At 39.9% G+C, this 18,293-nt stretch overlaps 1 protein-coding gene across 2 annotated transcripts in view; it reads right to left on the bottom strand.

Annotated features, from left to right (window-relative positions):
- Positions 1–18,293, bottom strand: part of JAKMIP2 (janus kinase and microtubule interacting protein 2) — a 146,406-nt gene that overhangs the window by 36,270 nt on the left and 91,843 nt on the right. For both annotated transcript variants that reach the window (XM_005599322.4, XM_014730591.3), the window contains exons 3-8: positions 10,376–10,873; positions 6,357–6,566; positions 4,413–4,511; positions 3,696–3,842; positions 2,892–3,032; positions 662–718 (exon numbers count right to left, since the gene is read on the bottom strand). In XM_005599322.4, coding sequence (XP_005599379.1) covers positions 662–718; positions 2,892–3,032; positions 3,696–3,842; positions 4,413–4,511; positions 6,357–6,566; positions 10,376–10,873 — 1,152 coding nt within the window. The remainder of the gene's footprint in view (positions 1–661; positions 719–2,891; positions 3,033–3,695; positions 3,843–4,412; positions 4,512–6,356; positions 6,567–10,375; positions 10,874–18,293) is intronic.

The following is an 18,293-nucleotide window of genomic DNA, read 5'->3' as shown; positions in this document are numbered from 1 at the left end:
AGCCTTTTTTATATTACGTTTTATACAATGATGAGTTCATGTGATATACTCTTTCCAGTATTTAAAATACAATCAAGAGACTCTGAAACTCTAGGCATCTATGTGAAGGAGATTATCAGGTACTGTCTTATCATCTAATTCCATATTCAAATCAAGTTATATACTTGCTAAAAACAAAAATCAAACAGACTAAATAACAAAATTTTGTGGATTATAAGAGGCTATGCAGATATTGGTGGCTTGGGAGTATCATTATCAATAATAATGTGCAAGTGAGTAATAAAAATATATTAATTAATTATAGGTGGATATCAGATGTTAATATTATTCAATGGGGGACATCAAATCATACGTATCTCTTGCACGTTCCTGGAATGTGACTCTTCAATTTCTCAGATAATCCTTTCTATGTCAAACCTGGTGGCTTCTTCATTCAGACAAAGTCATATTAAAGCAAATCCATTTAAGTGAAAATCCACAACACAGTCATTTTTGGACTTCTGAGAACTATCAAGAGAAGAGATTTTCTTCAAGCAAATAAAGCCTATGGTTTGCTTCAGTTCAGGAACATCTAATTTATCACATTTTTGCAGCAAGATTCCTTGGCAAGCCTCGCTTCTCTGTTTGGGACAAAAGCCTGATAACCTAGTTTTCTCATTACCTTAATTGGCTTGGAACTTCTTCTATGCTTTCTCCTACGGATGAGCTTTTCTCGGTCCTGGAAAACAGATGAAGGACTTTTCAGATCTTGAGTTCGTACATATTTCCCCATAGGTTATTTATTTATTTATTTTTGCAAAGACAAAGTTGTTTTTCCCCTGAAGCATTACAATATTTAAAATAAGATTATGTTTTGTAAATTTTGGCAACTTTTGTGTTTCATAATTAAATCTTTCAAAGTAGGAATATAACTATTCCCGATAATCTCCGTGGATCTGAGCGCCTCATACTCAGAAGAGCACAGTATTCCTAATCAGAGTCCTTTGTTTTACACTGAAGATCAAGTAGCTCTGGAAAGAGTTACTCATATTCTCCCAAAGCACAATTCTTTAGTTTTCTCAGACCCTAAATCACTTTAAACTTGTGTTGAAAAAATAGCACTTCAAAATAAAGTAAAACCTTATTATCTTCATTTAATCACTTGAAAGGCATAGAAAGCTATCTCTTGACTATTAGATCCTTGTTCTCACCTACAGCCTCTGAAGATGGGGACAGAATGTCTACTTGGTTGGAATCATCTAGTGGTTATTTTTTGCAGGGGGCATTGCCAGTGGAATTTTGTGGGAAACTCAAAGAATATCTAGAAATAATGATCCATTTCTTGATTCATTTTTGTTGCGAATGCAGATATCCTGGGAATTTGGTGTTCATTTACTAAGTACTCCACGTAGTTACTGTACAAATTCAAAGGTAGATGGAATAAGTGACACTTGGGTCTCTGAAAGTCTGGTTGACATGTCTGAACATGTCAAAATTCTCTAAGAAACTTTCATCTTAGACTCAGGGTAATCAAAGCCAAGCAAATTCCTGGACTAGTGAATCTGTGAGATTTATGAGTTATTAAGGATATGGAAGTGAAGTGGGGCTCATAGTGCTTCAGAAGGCCACATTTAATAAATAATCTGGTTTAAGCCAGTTGTGTTAACCTTTTTGATTTCTGATTTTTATCAGTAAAAATATTTTGATCATGCAACCTTAATATATCTGAAACTTTAAAAATTTATACTTAGAACACCCTCCTAATATAGTATATGTATTGTAACATATACTCAACATAGAAATTTAAAAATGGTGAACCATAAATAATTATAAACAGAAGTCATAATCTTTCTGTGTGTGTGTGAGGAAGATTCACGCTGAGCTAACGTCTGTTGCCAATCCTCCTCTTTTTTTTTGCTTGAAGAAGATTAGCCCTGAGTTAACACCTCCTTTGTGTGTGGGATCCCTCCACAGCATGGCTGATGAGTAGAGTAGGTCCGCACCTGGGATCTGAACCTGTGAACCCAGGCCACCGAAGTGGAACACACAGAACTTTAACCACTTGGTCATGCGGCCAGCCCCTGAAGTTATAATCTTTTCTTCCCTCAACGGCAGTAAATCATCTTGCTTGCCGTACTCTGGAGACTATTGCCTAAAACCTCTCACCACTAGTTCCTCAACCCCCTAGGCCCTGTATTGGTGGAGAAGTGAGAGTGACCAGACATGTCATTCACAGAATAAAGACAGAGAGGCAAGGAAGAAACCCAAAGGCATCTAAAGGTCTTAGTCCACTGTTGTTGGTAACACAGACCTCGGTCAGATGCAAATGGGAGTAATAACTTCTCTACCTACTTCAGCAGGTACTGAGTCATGCTCAGAAGCTCTGGACTGGAATTTCAGGTCTGTCACGTAATTATGACATTGCTGTTCACTTAACAAATATTTAAGAGACTAGAGACTGAATTAGGTGTTGGGGAATAAGAGGCATATGGTCCTGTTACTGCAGGCAAGATATTTAATTTCTGAGCCTCAGAATCTTGATACTGGAAAGCAATTACAAGATATACCCACATGACCCACCTACTCACATAACAATGCATTTGAAAGTTCTTTTAACTTGGCAACTTTTGGGTTTCATAATTAAATCTTTTTCAAAACAAATAAAAGCTGTCCTTTGCAGCTATTATTTGTGTTACCAAATTACTTAACACAGGATTATAATTGAAAAGGCATAAAATAGTTTAATAATATAAAGTATTTTTGGAATAGAGTCCCTTGAACCTATTTACATCCTGAACATATGAACGTGGGCCTTTGGGGCCAATCCAAAATTATTAAGCATTTCCAGTGTTGATTTCTTGGCTACTTGTTTTCGGGAACTGCTTAGAGTTTATAGATTGAAAAGGACCTACCCTTGTGAGCTCATCAATGATGTTCTGCTGCTCAATGACCTGAAGTTTTAGAAACTCTGTCTCTTGTTCTTCATTAGCTTGATCGAGGTCATTCAGAGATTTTAGTTTCTTCAAGGGTGGATGGGATGTTATCTTTTCTCTCTGGATTGGAAAAGAAGAAAGTACCGGTGGAGACTTTAAAAATCCCAGACTTTAGTGGTTAACATACTATTCATAGAAACTTTATGTGGCTTCAGCTAAATTTGAAAATTGCCCACCTTCAATACACACACCAACTAGAACCCTCAGGCACATTTCATCTGCTGTAATGAGTCAAAAGAATTGGGAATGTCTGAAGCTCTCAATAGCTGTACCGGAAGTCTGTTAAGGAGAGCATTTGCCTCTCACTCGTCCATACATAATACAAACGGTGGCATCTGTTCCTCAACTATTATGCAAGATCTGAGAAGATGAGGAGTAGCCACTGTACAGTTATGTAAAGAGCACATTAGTGAGATTCTTGGAAGGAGGTTTCTGTGGTTGAGGAGCTATGTTGAAACTGCTTCTCTATTTTGGAGCTTTTGGAGAGTGTGCCGATTCCTGGAAGCACTCCTACCATTCTGCAAATTTAGAAACCCCATAAAATTTAAAGCCAGCAACCTTCTCTTGGTTTCCTCCTTAAAGTTTCCTAGCTTACATAAGGAAAAATCCAAATTTACTTTTGTAAATAGCATTGTATTTTAAGAATAAACTGAGAAAGACAATAAGTCAGGTTCCTGGCGTCATATAAAGACGGGAGCTGCAGCTTTGCAGAGCTTTACACACCATTTCTGAATTTTCCTTGGTAACGGCTTTCAGTTTCTCTTCCATGCGCTGCAAAGACACCACCAGTTCGTCATTTCTCTTGGCGAGGCACTTGTTCCTTTCCAGAAGAGGTTTACATTGTTTTTCAGTTTCCCGCACGCGTTTTAACTGGGAAGACATAAGTTTCTGGAGGTCAATGACAAGGGTTTTTAATATTTAATTTACCTAGTACAAGCTATTTCTTGAAAATGCAGATAAACACAAAGAAAAGGAAACATCTGTAATTCTACCATACCATACATTAATAACCATGGTTCCATAGTAGCCAACAAAGTGTTCCTTTTAAAAGATAGACTTTAAATACAATAGAGAAATGTTGAACGTAAATATATATATATTCATGAAAACACTAAAAGAAAACAATCTGATATAGTTCAACTAATATCAAAGATTTTAAGTCAAGAAGTATTACTAGAGACAAAAAAATTCATAATGATGAAGACATAAAACAAATCTTAATTTATATGTACCTAGTAACATAACTTCAAATATATATAAAGCAAAATTGACAGAACTAGCAAGAGAAATGGTAGTGATTATAAGGGTTCATCACTCTGGGCATATTTATTGAGCTATACTTTTATTATTTGTGCACTTTTATTATGTTAAACATCATATATACTTCTATAACAAAATGCTTAACAAAAAATAAAATAAAAAATTCCACTTAGAACTCACCAATTCATTTCGTTCATCTCCAAGCAAGGTATTCCTGTCTTCTAGTTTTCTTATTGTGGCATTCAATTCAGCTATTCTCTTTTGATTTCTTCTCAAATCCTACACATGAAAATTAAAATGAGTACTTCTTCAATAACACTTTTCACAAAGTTTTGGAATACCACTCATCCAAGTGATAGGCTCAGTTCCTTTCATCTGGCTTATGAGGTGACAGTAGAATGTTCTCTTATTCAGAGTAGAGTAAATATTTACCCTCTTCTAACACCTATATTCACCACTTGGGTTTAAGACCAAGCCTGGTTGAAACTGCAAATGAATTCCATGTGGCAGATATTCCTTGCAGACCTGAGTCCTGGCAGGAGAAGTGGTAGATGGTTGGACCAGCTTATCAGATCTGTGAGCTGTGAGACAGAGGTCATGTTGTGATTACATGAGGTTCAAGGAGCATTCCTGGTGTCATGGCTGCACGTTGCTCCCCATAGCTTAGACAGATGTCCTGCTATTATACTTAGCCAAAGAGAGGATAGAGTAGGGGCTAGCGATGGGCTTTGTAAATTCCCGCATACTCCTGAAGAAAAAGGTCAGAATGAGAAGGTTGGTGCATTACCTTCATGTATCAAAAGCAGCAGATTATAGGATAGCCTTCGCTGGTATATTCTGCCCAGAGCAAGGGGCTTTCTCACTGGCATAATTGCCATGGATCCCTTTACACACAGCAGTCATGGATTAATTCTATGCTCTGGAGTCCATAGGACCATTATAAACCTGCAATTCTATTATCATCTTATATTTTGATAGTGCTGGACTGTTGACAAAACAGTTTCATATACATTATATCCCTCGATTCACCATATCCTAGAGGATTCAGCAGAACGGGTTAGATCCAAGGAGGTTATAACTTGCTCAAGGTCTCGTGGCTACTATCAGTAGATCAACAACAAATATGGATTGAATGCTAACTATGTGACAGGCCCTGTGCTCAGCATTTTACCTATCACCTTTTCTAGACCTTAGACCAGCTTACGGAGTACCACTATTGCTTCTATTTTACAGAGGAGGAAACTCTGCACAGCGAACCGATTACCTAAGGTCACACAGTAAATGGCAGATCCAGGATTTGGACTAAAGTGTCTGACTCTAGAGCCCATTTCTTGACAATTTTGCTACACTGCAGGTAAGTATCAGTGATAGAACTAAAACTTACATCTGCTAAATCCTAGTTCAGTACTCTTTCTACCACCTACTGGGATATATATATATATATCCCGAAGACCAATTCATAAATTATTCATTACTCTGTTCTAAGTACTATTTTGGAGCCTATCTCAGTTCCTAAATAATACACTTTCATCTTTTTAGCAGCTAAATCATTTGAAAGGTATAAGATATGAAAGTCAACTATATATAAGCTGATTTTTATTGCTGCACTTCTGAAAATAATTTCTCAGATAAAACGATGAAAATCAACAGAAATAAGTGGCAAGTTCAGTCAGACCAGAAGCTTTCAGATGATGATTATGAACGGTTTAGTCTTTTATACAGTTAAATATTTTGACCCCTGTAGATGATAACCATCTTTACCAATTTGCAACCCAATTGTTCACACAAGGGAAAACTACCAGTCTTGGCAAGAGGCAAAGTATTTTCATCTAATCTATGATTCTTATAATAGGCTGACTTTTGGATGGTTATCACTTGGCTAGAAAAAGTCTATGAAAGATTTAAAAAGATTGGTAACTCTCTTGTGATCTGCTAATGCAGTGCAGCCCACTTTGTTGTCTCTCAGTTTAGAAAACCCTGTTCCCAAGACAGTAGCCCTTTTTATAGTAGGAGGTAGAATTGATTTCTGTGTAATAAGCAGGAAAAGAGCTTAAGTGAATAGCAAAACTTGGGAGCTAAATAAAAGATGACTCCCGAGTTCTTAACTTCAACTTGAAGACTTACAGGACTGCTGCAGTGTTCAGAGCCATCTCCTGCTCTTCCTGGAATTTCTCGTTTGGGACTGCTCATGTTACACTCTGCCTCCTTGACCAGAAAGAGTTGTTCATCCAAAGCTTCCTTCTGCAGTTGGAGCTTCTGTACATAACCTGTTTGGGTCTCCAGTTCCTTTTCCAGGGAAAAGATGATCCTGTCCTTGGCTTTGATTTCATCCATCTGAATGAAATGACACCCAGGACATTTTATTTAACAATGCTGTAAAGAAATGCATTTTTACCATGGTATGAGATTAATTCTTTCTGCTGAATTGATATAGAAATAAAATTGTGAATATGACAAAAATATTGAATGCATGAATAAGACAAGGCAATACTGTGTAATGAAGTGCTATTCCAGGCTAATTAGGTGTCAGGAGAGTAGTTTTCTCTCTAGTATATACTGTGTAGATGTTTTGATTCAATTTATTGTTTGAAATGGTCTGGGCTGGTTGGATATGGAAAGGAAAGGTTAACTTTAAAATAGGTTACCAGTGTTAATAAAGACAGATACTAAATATTCCTTTACAGTGTTTCCCAGGACAATTTTTGATGTTACCTCCCGTTCAGGGAATGGCCTTTGAGTTCAGTTTAAATAGAAGCAACCACTATGAATAGGTCACCAGCAACTGAAGAAGATGAAGACTTTCCAGTAGCCTAGTCACTTCCCAAGGCCAGTGCGTTTGCATGCAGGTGGTGAAGATAGAACGAGGTCCTTCCGTGGTTCATGTCATGTGGCTCTTTCCGTTCCTACTCGTATTTCAGAGCAGCCAGTTCTTCCAACCATTTTACCATTACTGTCAGAAAATCATGGTTGGGACAAGAACAAGAATAGAAAATATCTGCTAACATCAACCACTATTTCCCCTCCTACATGTGTGGGGTATATTTATTGATCCCAACTCTCATTTCTGTTAAGCTAGGACATAGACTCACAAATATTTCTCAACTAGAGGCCATAAGCATTTGATACCAAGTGATCAGAGTTCCATTGGACTGAAAATTTTTTGGCCATCTCTGGATAAGTGCTAGTGAAGCGAGCGTCTGCAAACAATTTTTGAAGACAGCGTAGTCATCAGGTGAAAACTTTCTTCTCATTTCATTATACTCCATGAGAATATTCAAGATAGAGAGAGGGTAGAGACATTTAACACAACAATATTATACTGCTCTCCTCTTTATAAAAATGTGTCCTTATATAGAACAAATCAGTTTGTATAAATCTCTTTTTTGCTATGTTCCTTAGACCAAAAAAAATTTCTATATTTGGGACAGAAATTGTGTTGCATAGTCATATCTTCCCACATATAAGTATCTGTGAACTACTGTCTCCAAGTTACATGATTACATTTTAGATCAATTTTGGGAGGGTGGTGGGCTAAATTCTGCATGGTCCTGGGATGTCTGAAACTTGGCGAGTCAGCAAACACTGTCCTGTTAATTTGGGAATAAAAGCATTGTCTTAAGTTTCTATATCCTTTTGAAGACTTGAGCCCACTGTTATTCTTCAGTGAGTAGCACATTCATTTGTTAGACCTGTCACCTCTGGTGTGATTTACAGTTTATCGCAGCTCCAGATCTACATGTTCCTAGTGGATTCTGATGTACCCTTCCTGCTTGAACTTGCTGGGGAATCATTCCATTACTCCCCATACAATCATCCTCATTATCACCATTATCACAACTGAAATTTTTTGATCTTTTACTACATTCAAGGCACTATACTCAGAGCTTTACATACGTTATCTCATTTTATAACAATCCTGTTATGTAGGTTCTGTTATCACTATTTTACAGATGATGACAGGACCTGAATGGTTAAAAACTTGATCTTAGTCATATGGCTAATAAGTGGTGAAGCCTGATTTTAAATTCAGTCTTCTGACTCTAGAGCCCATTCTATCAGGCACTATGCTATACCGACTCCAAGATTATTCATATATTTCCAGCAATTCCTAAAGCATTCTTCTGTAGAATATCCAGTAATTAGTACTGAGAAGTCTCTATTGCATAGTGGTTATAAGCGTGGAAGCTGGTTTTAGAATACCGAAATCTTCCAAAGTTCTAGTTCTTAGGTGGGAAGGTGGTACATATCAGAATTCTCTGGGGAAATTTTCTAGACAGAATGGCTCCCATTTCTCTCCTTTCTGTTTTCATAAATGGAGCTGGATGTGGGGGTAGTACCAAGATAAGAAGAAGGAAAAAATGAAGACAAGTGCATCCATATTATTGAAAAAGTCTCCCATGTTAATCTGTTTGCACCCATTTTTTTTCTTTTTGTAGGGGAAGATTCACCCTAAGCTAACATCTGTTGCCAATCTTCCTCCTTTTTCTTCACCTCCCGCCACCCAAACCCTGGTGATAGTTGTGTATAGTTGTAAATTCTTCTAGCTCTTCTACATGAGCTGCCACCACCCCATGGCTACTGATAGACGAGTGGTGTGGTTCTACACCTAGGAAGTGAACCCAGGCCGCAGAAGCAGAGTGTACCAAACTTTAACCAGTAGGCCCTCAGGGCTGGCTCTATACCCAATTTTTGAACAACTCTTCCAGTAGCTTAGATTTTATATCGTTATTAGGAGGGATTTCATGTCTACTTCAGCAACGTGTCAGTGAAAGGAAGTCATGGAAAAAATTACAGATCAACAAGTGGATACAATCGTAGATTTTACATGGAAAACCATCAACAAACAAAAATATTTAATGTAAAGCTCCCTTTTCATTTACCTACCTGCTGACTCCAGAGTTCACAGTCCTGATTCTTTCTTATCAAGCATGTAGTTTTGAAAACCAAAGACAGAGCAGCGACTAGTACTTCTGCACTGTGTTTGGTCTTTATTGTCAACCAGTGCAACAGAAGAAATTGCAGATAAAGAATGAGGGAATTGTGGCAAGGGCAACATTTTACAGTTACACTGTATTGCAGTGTGAAGAAAAGTACACGTTTAGCTTTTCAAAATGTTTAATGGTAGCTGCTTTTTACTTAAAACTGAAATCCTGGAGATATTATCCAAGGAACATAATTAAAATTCTTAGAAAATAATTGCTTAGAATCAACAGAAACAAGGGAAAGTGTAATTTCTCCTAAGAAAATATTATTTTTAGAGAAGCATAAAGTACATTCTAACAGGCAATGGTTCATTTGATAAGATATAACTAAAATATAACTAATGCTAAAGATTATGAGTATATATGCAGTTTCTTCTAAAATAAATGGACAAGGTCATCCTAGGACATTATAGCTTTCACATCATAATCATCTCTGTTTTGTTTTTAAGCATAGTGAGAGACCGATGTGGCTTTTGGTCATACATATTAAAAAGAAAGATCCCACTTTGTAGGGGTTGAGGTAAATCCTGAAAATTGGTGACTGCAAACAAGACACTTAGGAAGGACATCCAATTTCAAAATTATAATGACCCTGTTTATTTTGGGGAAAAAAAGACCTATTTAAAAAATGACTAGGATTTTATATCTCTATTGCTTTCAGACATGGTTCCTGGAAAGAAGACTGGTGAGTCACTCAGAATGTTCCCAGTGGCTGCCCTTTTCAGACATCATGAAAGCCCTAGAAATTTTCCTTACCCCTGTAAAAACCCAACAACATTTTACAAATGGAAAGTCCATGAAAACATGCTGATTTTGGAAGAGTGCATACTTCAGAATATTTTTATAGACATTCAAGAAAACAGGAATCATTGAATAGATACTTCCCATATGTATGGGGCTGGAAGAATCTAGTTTTTATGAGACATGTGATTCCAAAATCTTTTACATTTTGCAGTTCCAGCTTTGGTTTGGGCATACCTATTTATCTATCTACCTACCTACCTATCGACCTAACCGGTGTTTTGGATAGAGCACTAGACCCAAAGGTGGGCACTATTTATAATCCACTCATGAGAAACACCTTAAAAAGCAAACCCCATGGCGCTCTGAAACCTGGGAAGAGAATGGTTCTGCACTGGTTCACTGCACTGGGTTACTAACCAGCCTCCGAATATCCCGCTCTGACTCCCACTTGATCTTCGAGATGGCTTCCTGATGGGACTGATGCTCACTCCGAAGGTCCCCAGCCTTGATTTTATCCGCTTGGATCATATTGCTTAGAGCCTCGTCCACCTGCTTCTTGGCAGTTTTCAGGTCCGTAATTTCCTGTAAGAGCTTAAGGCGCTCTGCATCAAACAGTTTTCGGGCCTCCTCCCGGGCCTCAATGGTGAGCGCTGTCCTTACTTTATCACTGCTGCCGTCCCGGAGAGCGCACAGAGCTGACTTGAGCCTCTGGATCTCTCCATCCCGCACCTTCACTGTCCTTGACATTTCTTGCTCGTGCTGCTTGATGAGATTCTCCCTCACGGCCTGCAGCTCCTTCATCTTCTCCTCGTGGAGCTTGGCTCTGAGTTCTGTCACCAGAACTGTGTGCTTGCGCTGCTCCAGCTCACGAATCCTCTTTGCTTCTTGAGTCTTCTCTCTTTCAAGCTTGGATACCTAAAGGGAGAGAGGCGAAAAGATGAAAAGAGAAGCCTCAAAGGAAAGGTGCGCTCCCAGGCAGGATCTGCAACGCAGGCTGCTATGATCTCTTAAATCCTCATCTCTTTTCAAATTCCAGGCCACCGTGTGTTCTGAGGGAAGGGAACCACAGGCTTTAAAGCTGGGAATACAGTGTGTAAAAGGAAGAAATACCTAAGGATGCTTATATTATTTTGTTCAGACAAATATCCGGGGTCTTACTATTTGATGTGTAGTCTGTAGACAAGCAGCACAGGGGTCACCCAGAAACTTGTCAGAAATGCAGAATCCGGGGCTCCATCCCAGGTCTATGAATCAAAATGTGAATTTTAATAAGTCCCCAGGTGATTGGTATACACGTTAAAATCAGGAAGCAGTGCTATAAGCTTTTGGTGGGGAGGCGTTCAGAACAGATTCCCCGGAGAGCTTTTTAGACTACCTATCCCCAGCTGGGTCAAAACGGGTAAATGTGAGTGTCTCGGGATAGTTCGTAGTTCAATATTAGGATCAGACTAATAAGTTAGTGCCTAAAGTAATATAAAATATTTTCTATTTTTTTCCTTCTTTTTTTTTGAAGAGAAGATGCTGCTGCTAAGGGGAAAGTGAAGAATGAAGACAGTCAATATCTCCTCAGCCTCACCCTTCTCACTATGGCAACTTGGTTCCATCCTCAAATTTTACACATACACACACACCACCCAAAAACCCAGCAGTTCATTGGGCCCTCTCTCTGTTAAAGGAGTTTCGTGGCTATTATTTCTGCATGCCCCGTAGATGTCTCTTTGCCTCCTTCTTTACTCCCACTCCTCTCCCTCTCTTGCTCCTCTCCAAGCCAACACTCCAAGTAGTTCAAGAAAGTATTCCTTCAAGCCTATGTACTTTCAGGTATTTTGGTTATAAAAAAATCTTCTGTGTTTTGTTACATTTCCAATGATAATATAGGTCTCCTCATAGATTAGCAACAGCGCTACCTCCGTCTGGTTGAGTCTGTCTCCCATTCAGATCAGGGCGGAGTCCTGGCATTTGAGGCTTAAAAAAGCCTCTTAGATCCTGTTCTATTGTCCTCCCCCACATCATCTCTGCCGCCTGTCTTTGTTTCTCGCTCTCTGTCATGTGCGTGTGTGCCTGCATACACACACACACACACACACACACACAGAGTAACCCGGAAAAAAGAAAGAATTGGGCAGCCCCAGGAGTAATATCTAGTTGAGTGATATTGAGTCTCTGACATTTGTAAAATTGGAAGGTTTCATAAAATAATCATTAACAGCTTTTCCAGCTGAACAATCTTAAGCTTCAAACTCCTTATTGAAACCATTGTAATTATACTGTAAAATGTCTGAGATTTTACTTACCTTATCAGTTTACCTACCTTTAGCTAAAACAGGATTTTTTAAGTCCACACGGCATTTTATGAATATTTTATTTTACAGGCACAGCAACTATTCCTATGTTGGTCATTCTAAAAGAACTCAGGGCACAAGGAGGCCTGGTCAAGGAAACAGCCAGGCATTCTCAAATGACCGTCCTCTGACCCTGCTCAGGCCAAGGTCTCTCCCCGGATGCCTCTTATCTCATATGCTCCAGAGCTGTGCTGTCCAATACGGTGGCCTCGGAATACACCAAGCACTGGGAATATCACCCGAATTGAGACTCGTTCTAAGTGTAAAATACACACTGGATTTCAAAGACTTAGTGAGAGGTAAAGAATGTAAAATATCCTCTTAATAATTTTTATATTGACCACATGTTGAAATTATAATATTTTGGACAAATTAAGTAAAGTATATGATTAAAATGAATTCTGTTTCTTTTTACGTTTTAAAATTGTGGTTACAAAAGATTTCCAAATCCCATCTACGGTTTCCATGCATGACTTGTATTATCCTTCTCGTGGACAGCGTTGCTCTAGAGTTCTTGGAGGTTCATTCAATGACCCTAGTTTCCCCCGACACACTGCGGGTGACATTCTCGTAGTAAAACCCAGTTCTGATGCCATTCATGTGGCTGCTCAGAAATTACCCAGGGCTGCTTTATGCTGAGGAATAAAATCCCAACACCTCGGCTTCCCCTTTCAGGCTCTTGGATTTGGTTGGACTTCCAGCTCGCGTTTCTACTCCTCACTCTACCCCCACTCTACTCACTCTACCCCTCAGCTCTCCCCGACTCCAGGCGCGCCAATCACTCCGCGATTCTGTCATTTCTCTCAGCTTATGAACACTAATCTTTTGTGTGCAGACTACAGAGGAGAGGAATGAAAAAACGAAAAAAAAGTGAAAATACAGGTGCATGGAAAATATATTCCAGCCCGCAGACAAAAACAAATACAAACAAACCCTGGCCTTCTTGTCCATCACTTAAATGAATTCATAGAACTCAAAGAAAATTTAAAGGTATGAATTACATTTGGCATTTTTTATACTCACTTATTTTGGTTGTCATGGAAACTGGCATTTTGGGGGAGGATGTCTAGGTATGACTTTTTTTTAAAGCTTGGGAGAAGTGTTTCACTATGAAGGTGATATGAAGGATGTGACTTACATTTGGGACGAAAAAACAACCAAGGAAAATTCTGTACTAAAACCATTTTCTGAAAATTACTTGCAGCTCAGATCACACCACTAAGGAAATAGAATTTAAAATCTTAATGTAAATCATGAGAATGATTATACAAAAAGATGAAGAACTATTCCTAACAATGAAAAATATGATGATAATACTTTGAAATGGAAAAAAATTATTTAGTAGAAGAAAGCATCAATTTTGATTAGTGGAAACATTTTATGGAGCAACATTTCAGCTGGATAACATAATAGTCAGCATTTATCAAGGGCTTACTATGAGTCAGTATCTTTCTAAAGGCATCACACACATCAGTACACTTAACCTCCTCGGCAGCAACACGATGTAGGCAGCACTTGTTTCATCTGAATTTCAGATGAGAAAAGGGAGGAATGGTTTCTACATAAGCACAATGTAAAGAAAGCTGACTAGAGCCCAGGGTGGGCCAGGAGCCAGGTCTGGGTCAGGTCCAGATCTCCTTGTTGGCTCTGAAACCTTGGGCAAGCGGCTTCATTTCTCCAGCCTCAGTCTTCTCATGTATCCACTAGAATTGGTGATATCCTCATACGGTTGTTGAGAGGACTGACTTAGAAAATGTATCAAAAATTCTCAGAAAAGGCTGGAACACATGGGAGATTAATAATTATTAATCCATGGTAGATATTACAATATTAATTTTGATGAATATTGTATATGTGAATATTATATCATGCAATGCTATGTTAACACCATCAACAACCTAAATCTAATTACCCATATTATCATGATAAGACTAACATTGCTATTATTACATTATCAAGACCACAGGCACTATTTTCCTAACAGAAAGAGATGTTCAAAGATAAAATTGGGTTTCCTCTGGATGTCTTGAGTTCACTGGCATTGGTGGCATCTCATCTTAACATGGAAGACACGTGGATCATGTGTACGCAGCAGGAGTGGAGTGTGGGGTGGGACAGGGCAAGGGGGTGAGCACTGAACAGGGCTTTGAAAGATACAGCTCCCAAATACCTTCTATGCTCCAGGTTTTATAGAAGCAAAAAAAAAAGAGTCACTAGGAAAATTTAATCCTACTGGGGAAAGCTTACACTATGACCAAAGGAAGGACTATCCCACACAGGCTTCACACTGTAGTTTCCTCTTCTGTCCTAATTCCAGTCTGCCTCCTGAAAAATGCCAGTGCGAATTCTGCCAAGATGAAGCTGGTGATGTTTGAGCTGTAATGTGATCTCAGAAATCTAGGATTAAAAATTGGAGAGCCTGTCAAAGGTAAGCAGGGTTGAGAGGTTATCAAGACCAGACAAGCTGACATAAGCTTTGGTTCGGATTACTGCTTGGGATATTCCAGGAGATCTAAACTCCCAGTAAGTGGCAGGGATTTTCATGGTGTGAAGTCACTCTGAAACGGGAGATGTGAAGGAGAAAAAAGCTGCCACTACAAGAAGGTCGCTTACAAGGGAAATTTTATACAACCCGAGGAAACACAAAGGCTTCTATTTTTTTATTTCTTGCTTTTAGCCACTTAACGCATCCTGAAAACAAAACTAAAGGTGCAGAAAGCGAGAACTATCACGTGCCAAATTCGGGCCCTGAACCTGGTGGCGGTGGAGCAGGCACTTGAGCATAGAGAAGGTCGGCTGATTTTCGGAGAGTGCCCTGGAGGCAACGGAATGCAGCGGAGTAAGATACTCGTGACAACCACCTTAGAGAATTTTGGCTCCTCCACTCACTGTGTCGCTGGGAGCAAATGAGTTAACCAGTTGGAACTCATTTTCCTTCTCAGTGAAATCAGAATAAGAATCCATGCCCTGCCTTTGTCCCAGGCTCGCTGTGAGGACTGTAAAAGTGCTTTGCAGCCTGAGGGCTGTTCCAGTGGTGGAAAATCCTGTCTGGTGCTGACTCCTCTCAGACCCTGCAACCCTGCCCTGCTGCCTCTACCCTTGGAGCCCCTGTTCTCTGCTCCTGTGCCTTTGTCCCCTCTGTCACTGTGCCCGCAGGGCTCACTGTGGCTGTAGGTTGCCTGTGAGGGAGAGTTCGAAGCCCTGGGGAATCAGGTGGGTGGATGTCACATCCCCCAGCCATCCCTGGTGTGCTCACACACCCTGTGCAGCGGATCACCGCCTCACGGTGACCAGAAAAGAGATAGACAGAGGAAAACACTGCAGCCTGATGGCTCAGACTGCTGGTCGAAGAAACAGACAGACCTGGGTGAAATTCTTTTCTCTACCAGAGCCTGGAGTTTCCCACTTAAATAAATACTATAATGGTCCTTATGCCATGGGGTTGTTGGGAAAGCTTTAAAAAGAGATCATGAAAATTCATTCAACAAGTAGTACTGAGCACCTCCTCCATGCCAGGCCACATTCTCAGCACTGGGGATACCTCACTGAGGGTTTACCTTAAGCAGACATGGTCTCTTACCCGTAGGAAGCTTACAGGTTATTGGGGTAGGGGCAGCAGGCAATAAACAAGCAAATAAACAAATAAGATAACTTCAATCAGTACAGAGTCCTATGATAAAAAGATAATAGGGTGACATACTAGAGTAAATGGAAGGAGGAGAACAGTGTTACCTAGACTAGATGTCAGGGGAGGTCTGACACCCGAAGGATCCTGAGAAGCATCTGAATGCAGGAGGAGCTAGAGCACACAGTGTCTTTCCTGACTAATCCCTAGTTTTGGAAGGACCTTAGCTCTTCTACCTCGTCCACAACCTGCTCATTTTCTACATGCGAAAGTGCAGGCCCAGAAATGACAAAGTCATATGGCATAAAAGACCCACTTAGTGCTCTTTCCCTTCCACCACAGGGCCTTCAGAGTTCCATCCTCTTGGCCCTTATGTCTGGGGTTCAGTCAAAATAACCCCCTTATCGGTATGTTCATTCCTATCAATGCTTGGCAAGTCTTTTAGACAATTTCTATTCCCTGGAAGTTGACTGTGTCTAATATTTTTCTTTCATTTCCCTGTGGTGAAAATGAAGACATCTATGGGAGCAGGATATGGGTAAGTTCCCACCCCATCTCCCAATTCTTCCTCAATTTGAAATTTGCATAATAGTAGAAAGAAAAGTTTTGTGATTCTCCCTTCCTCTGCCTAAGGTTTCTAGTTGTTTCCAGATCTTTACAATTTTTAAGAGCATAAGCATGGCAAGACATGGAAATAACCTAAGTGTCCATCAATGGATTAATGGGTAAAGAAAATATGGTATGTATATATATGTATCTATGTATATACATGTACCTATATATACACACACACACAATGAAATATTATTCAGCCATAAAAAAGAAGGAGATCCTATCATTTGTGACAACATAGATGGAACTTGAGGGCATTATGCCAAGTGAAATAAGTCAGACAGAGAAAGACAAATACTGTATGATCTCGCTTATATGTGGAATCTAAAAATACTGAACTCACAGATACTGAGAATACATTGGTGGTTGCCAGAAGCAGGGTGTAGGGTATGGAGTAAATGAGATAACTGAATTAAAACACTTAACGTCCCGAAACACAAACTAACTGCTCAAAAACTAACACATGTACATACCCCCTTACAAAGCGGACACTACTATTATCCCATTTGACAGATGAGGGGTTTCATAATCTGCTCAGGGTCACTCAAGTGCTAAGTGAACAAGCTGAGATGAGGTCAGGAGGAAATGCGCTTATTACAGTGTGTGACAGAGAGTAAAACTTCAAGAAAGCATAGCTGTTTATATTATCAGCCCAAAGCATTTATGGCTCTGCTCTACACACAATGTGTTCTGTAAAAGTTAACGGATGACTTTCCTTTCTGGAAAAGTGAGTAATGCCCCGGCACCCCAGAATTTTCCACTCTTTAGCTTAGTCTATATCCTAGTAGCTAAATTGTCATTTTATCATCATAGCTTCCGAGCCAAACTGAGAGTGTGAATTCACATCTTGGCATTGTTCATATTCTCTCTCTTAAAGGCTGGGCCTTTGGAAGCACAAGCATATTTATTTTAATAGAACTGCTTTATGACTTGTTTGCCCTTAAAATTCCCTTTGCTCTTTGGGGAAGGTTGCTGACGGGGGTGGGTCTTGCTTTGGCCCCTGTGCTGGGGCTGTAATTAACTGCCACAGACAGGGAGACTGGGCAGCCGGCAGAGGGAAGGGTAAAGGTAGTGCTTTTATTCAAGAGGCTTCCCATCTGTCGGCAGAGGAAGGGGAGGTTATGCTTGACCTGCTGGCTTCGACACCAGCGCCAGGCCCTGGATAAACAGGCAGCCTCATCCACTTGACAGTTACCCGTTTTTTAAAAGGCTTGAATGTGTGGAAAATCGGCAGTGGTGGGGCTGTGGGGCCCCCGCCTCTTTGAAATCTCGTGAGCGTGCTGTCTGTAAATCAGCAGCAGTTTATGGTTACCAGTCTCCGGACGACAAGCTCCTTCCTATGAATGTAGTTCGTCATCCTGTGCTTACTACAATTAAAGGAGACTGCCTCCCTGGGAACATTACTTTGCCCCAGGGAACATTAAAACCAATGAAATGTTCACAGATTGTCAGACCTGGAAGGAATCTCAGAGTGGAGTCTTTGTCAACAGGAAGGCAGAGAACCATCTCCACGGAGACTGCTGGACTGCTTGCTGGAATTGCAAGTCCTGGTCTTCACCTCACTTACTTTATCAGAATCCCGGGATTGCGGGCCCAGGGATCTTAATTTTTAATAAGTTCCCCCAGGTTATTCTAATGCACAATGACGCTGGAGAGACATGGACGTGGGGAAACAGATTCAGTCATCTGAATTACAGATCCAGACACTGAGACACTTAAATTTGTCCCCAAGGAGAGATAAAGACAGTGCTTTGGT

Source organism: Equus caballus, chromosome 14 (genome assembly GCF_041296265.1).
Source record: "Equus caballus isolate H_3958 breed thoroughbred chromosome 14, TB-T2T, whole genome shotgun sequence".
In the NCBI taxonomy this organism is placed as follows: domain Eukaryota; kingdom Metazoa; phylum Chordata; class Mammalia; order Perissodactyla; family Equidae; genus Equus; species Equus caballus.
The sequence above is the reverse complement of the archived record's forward strand: the minus strand, read 5'-3'. Positions and strand labels throughout refer to the sequence as shown.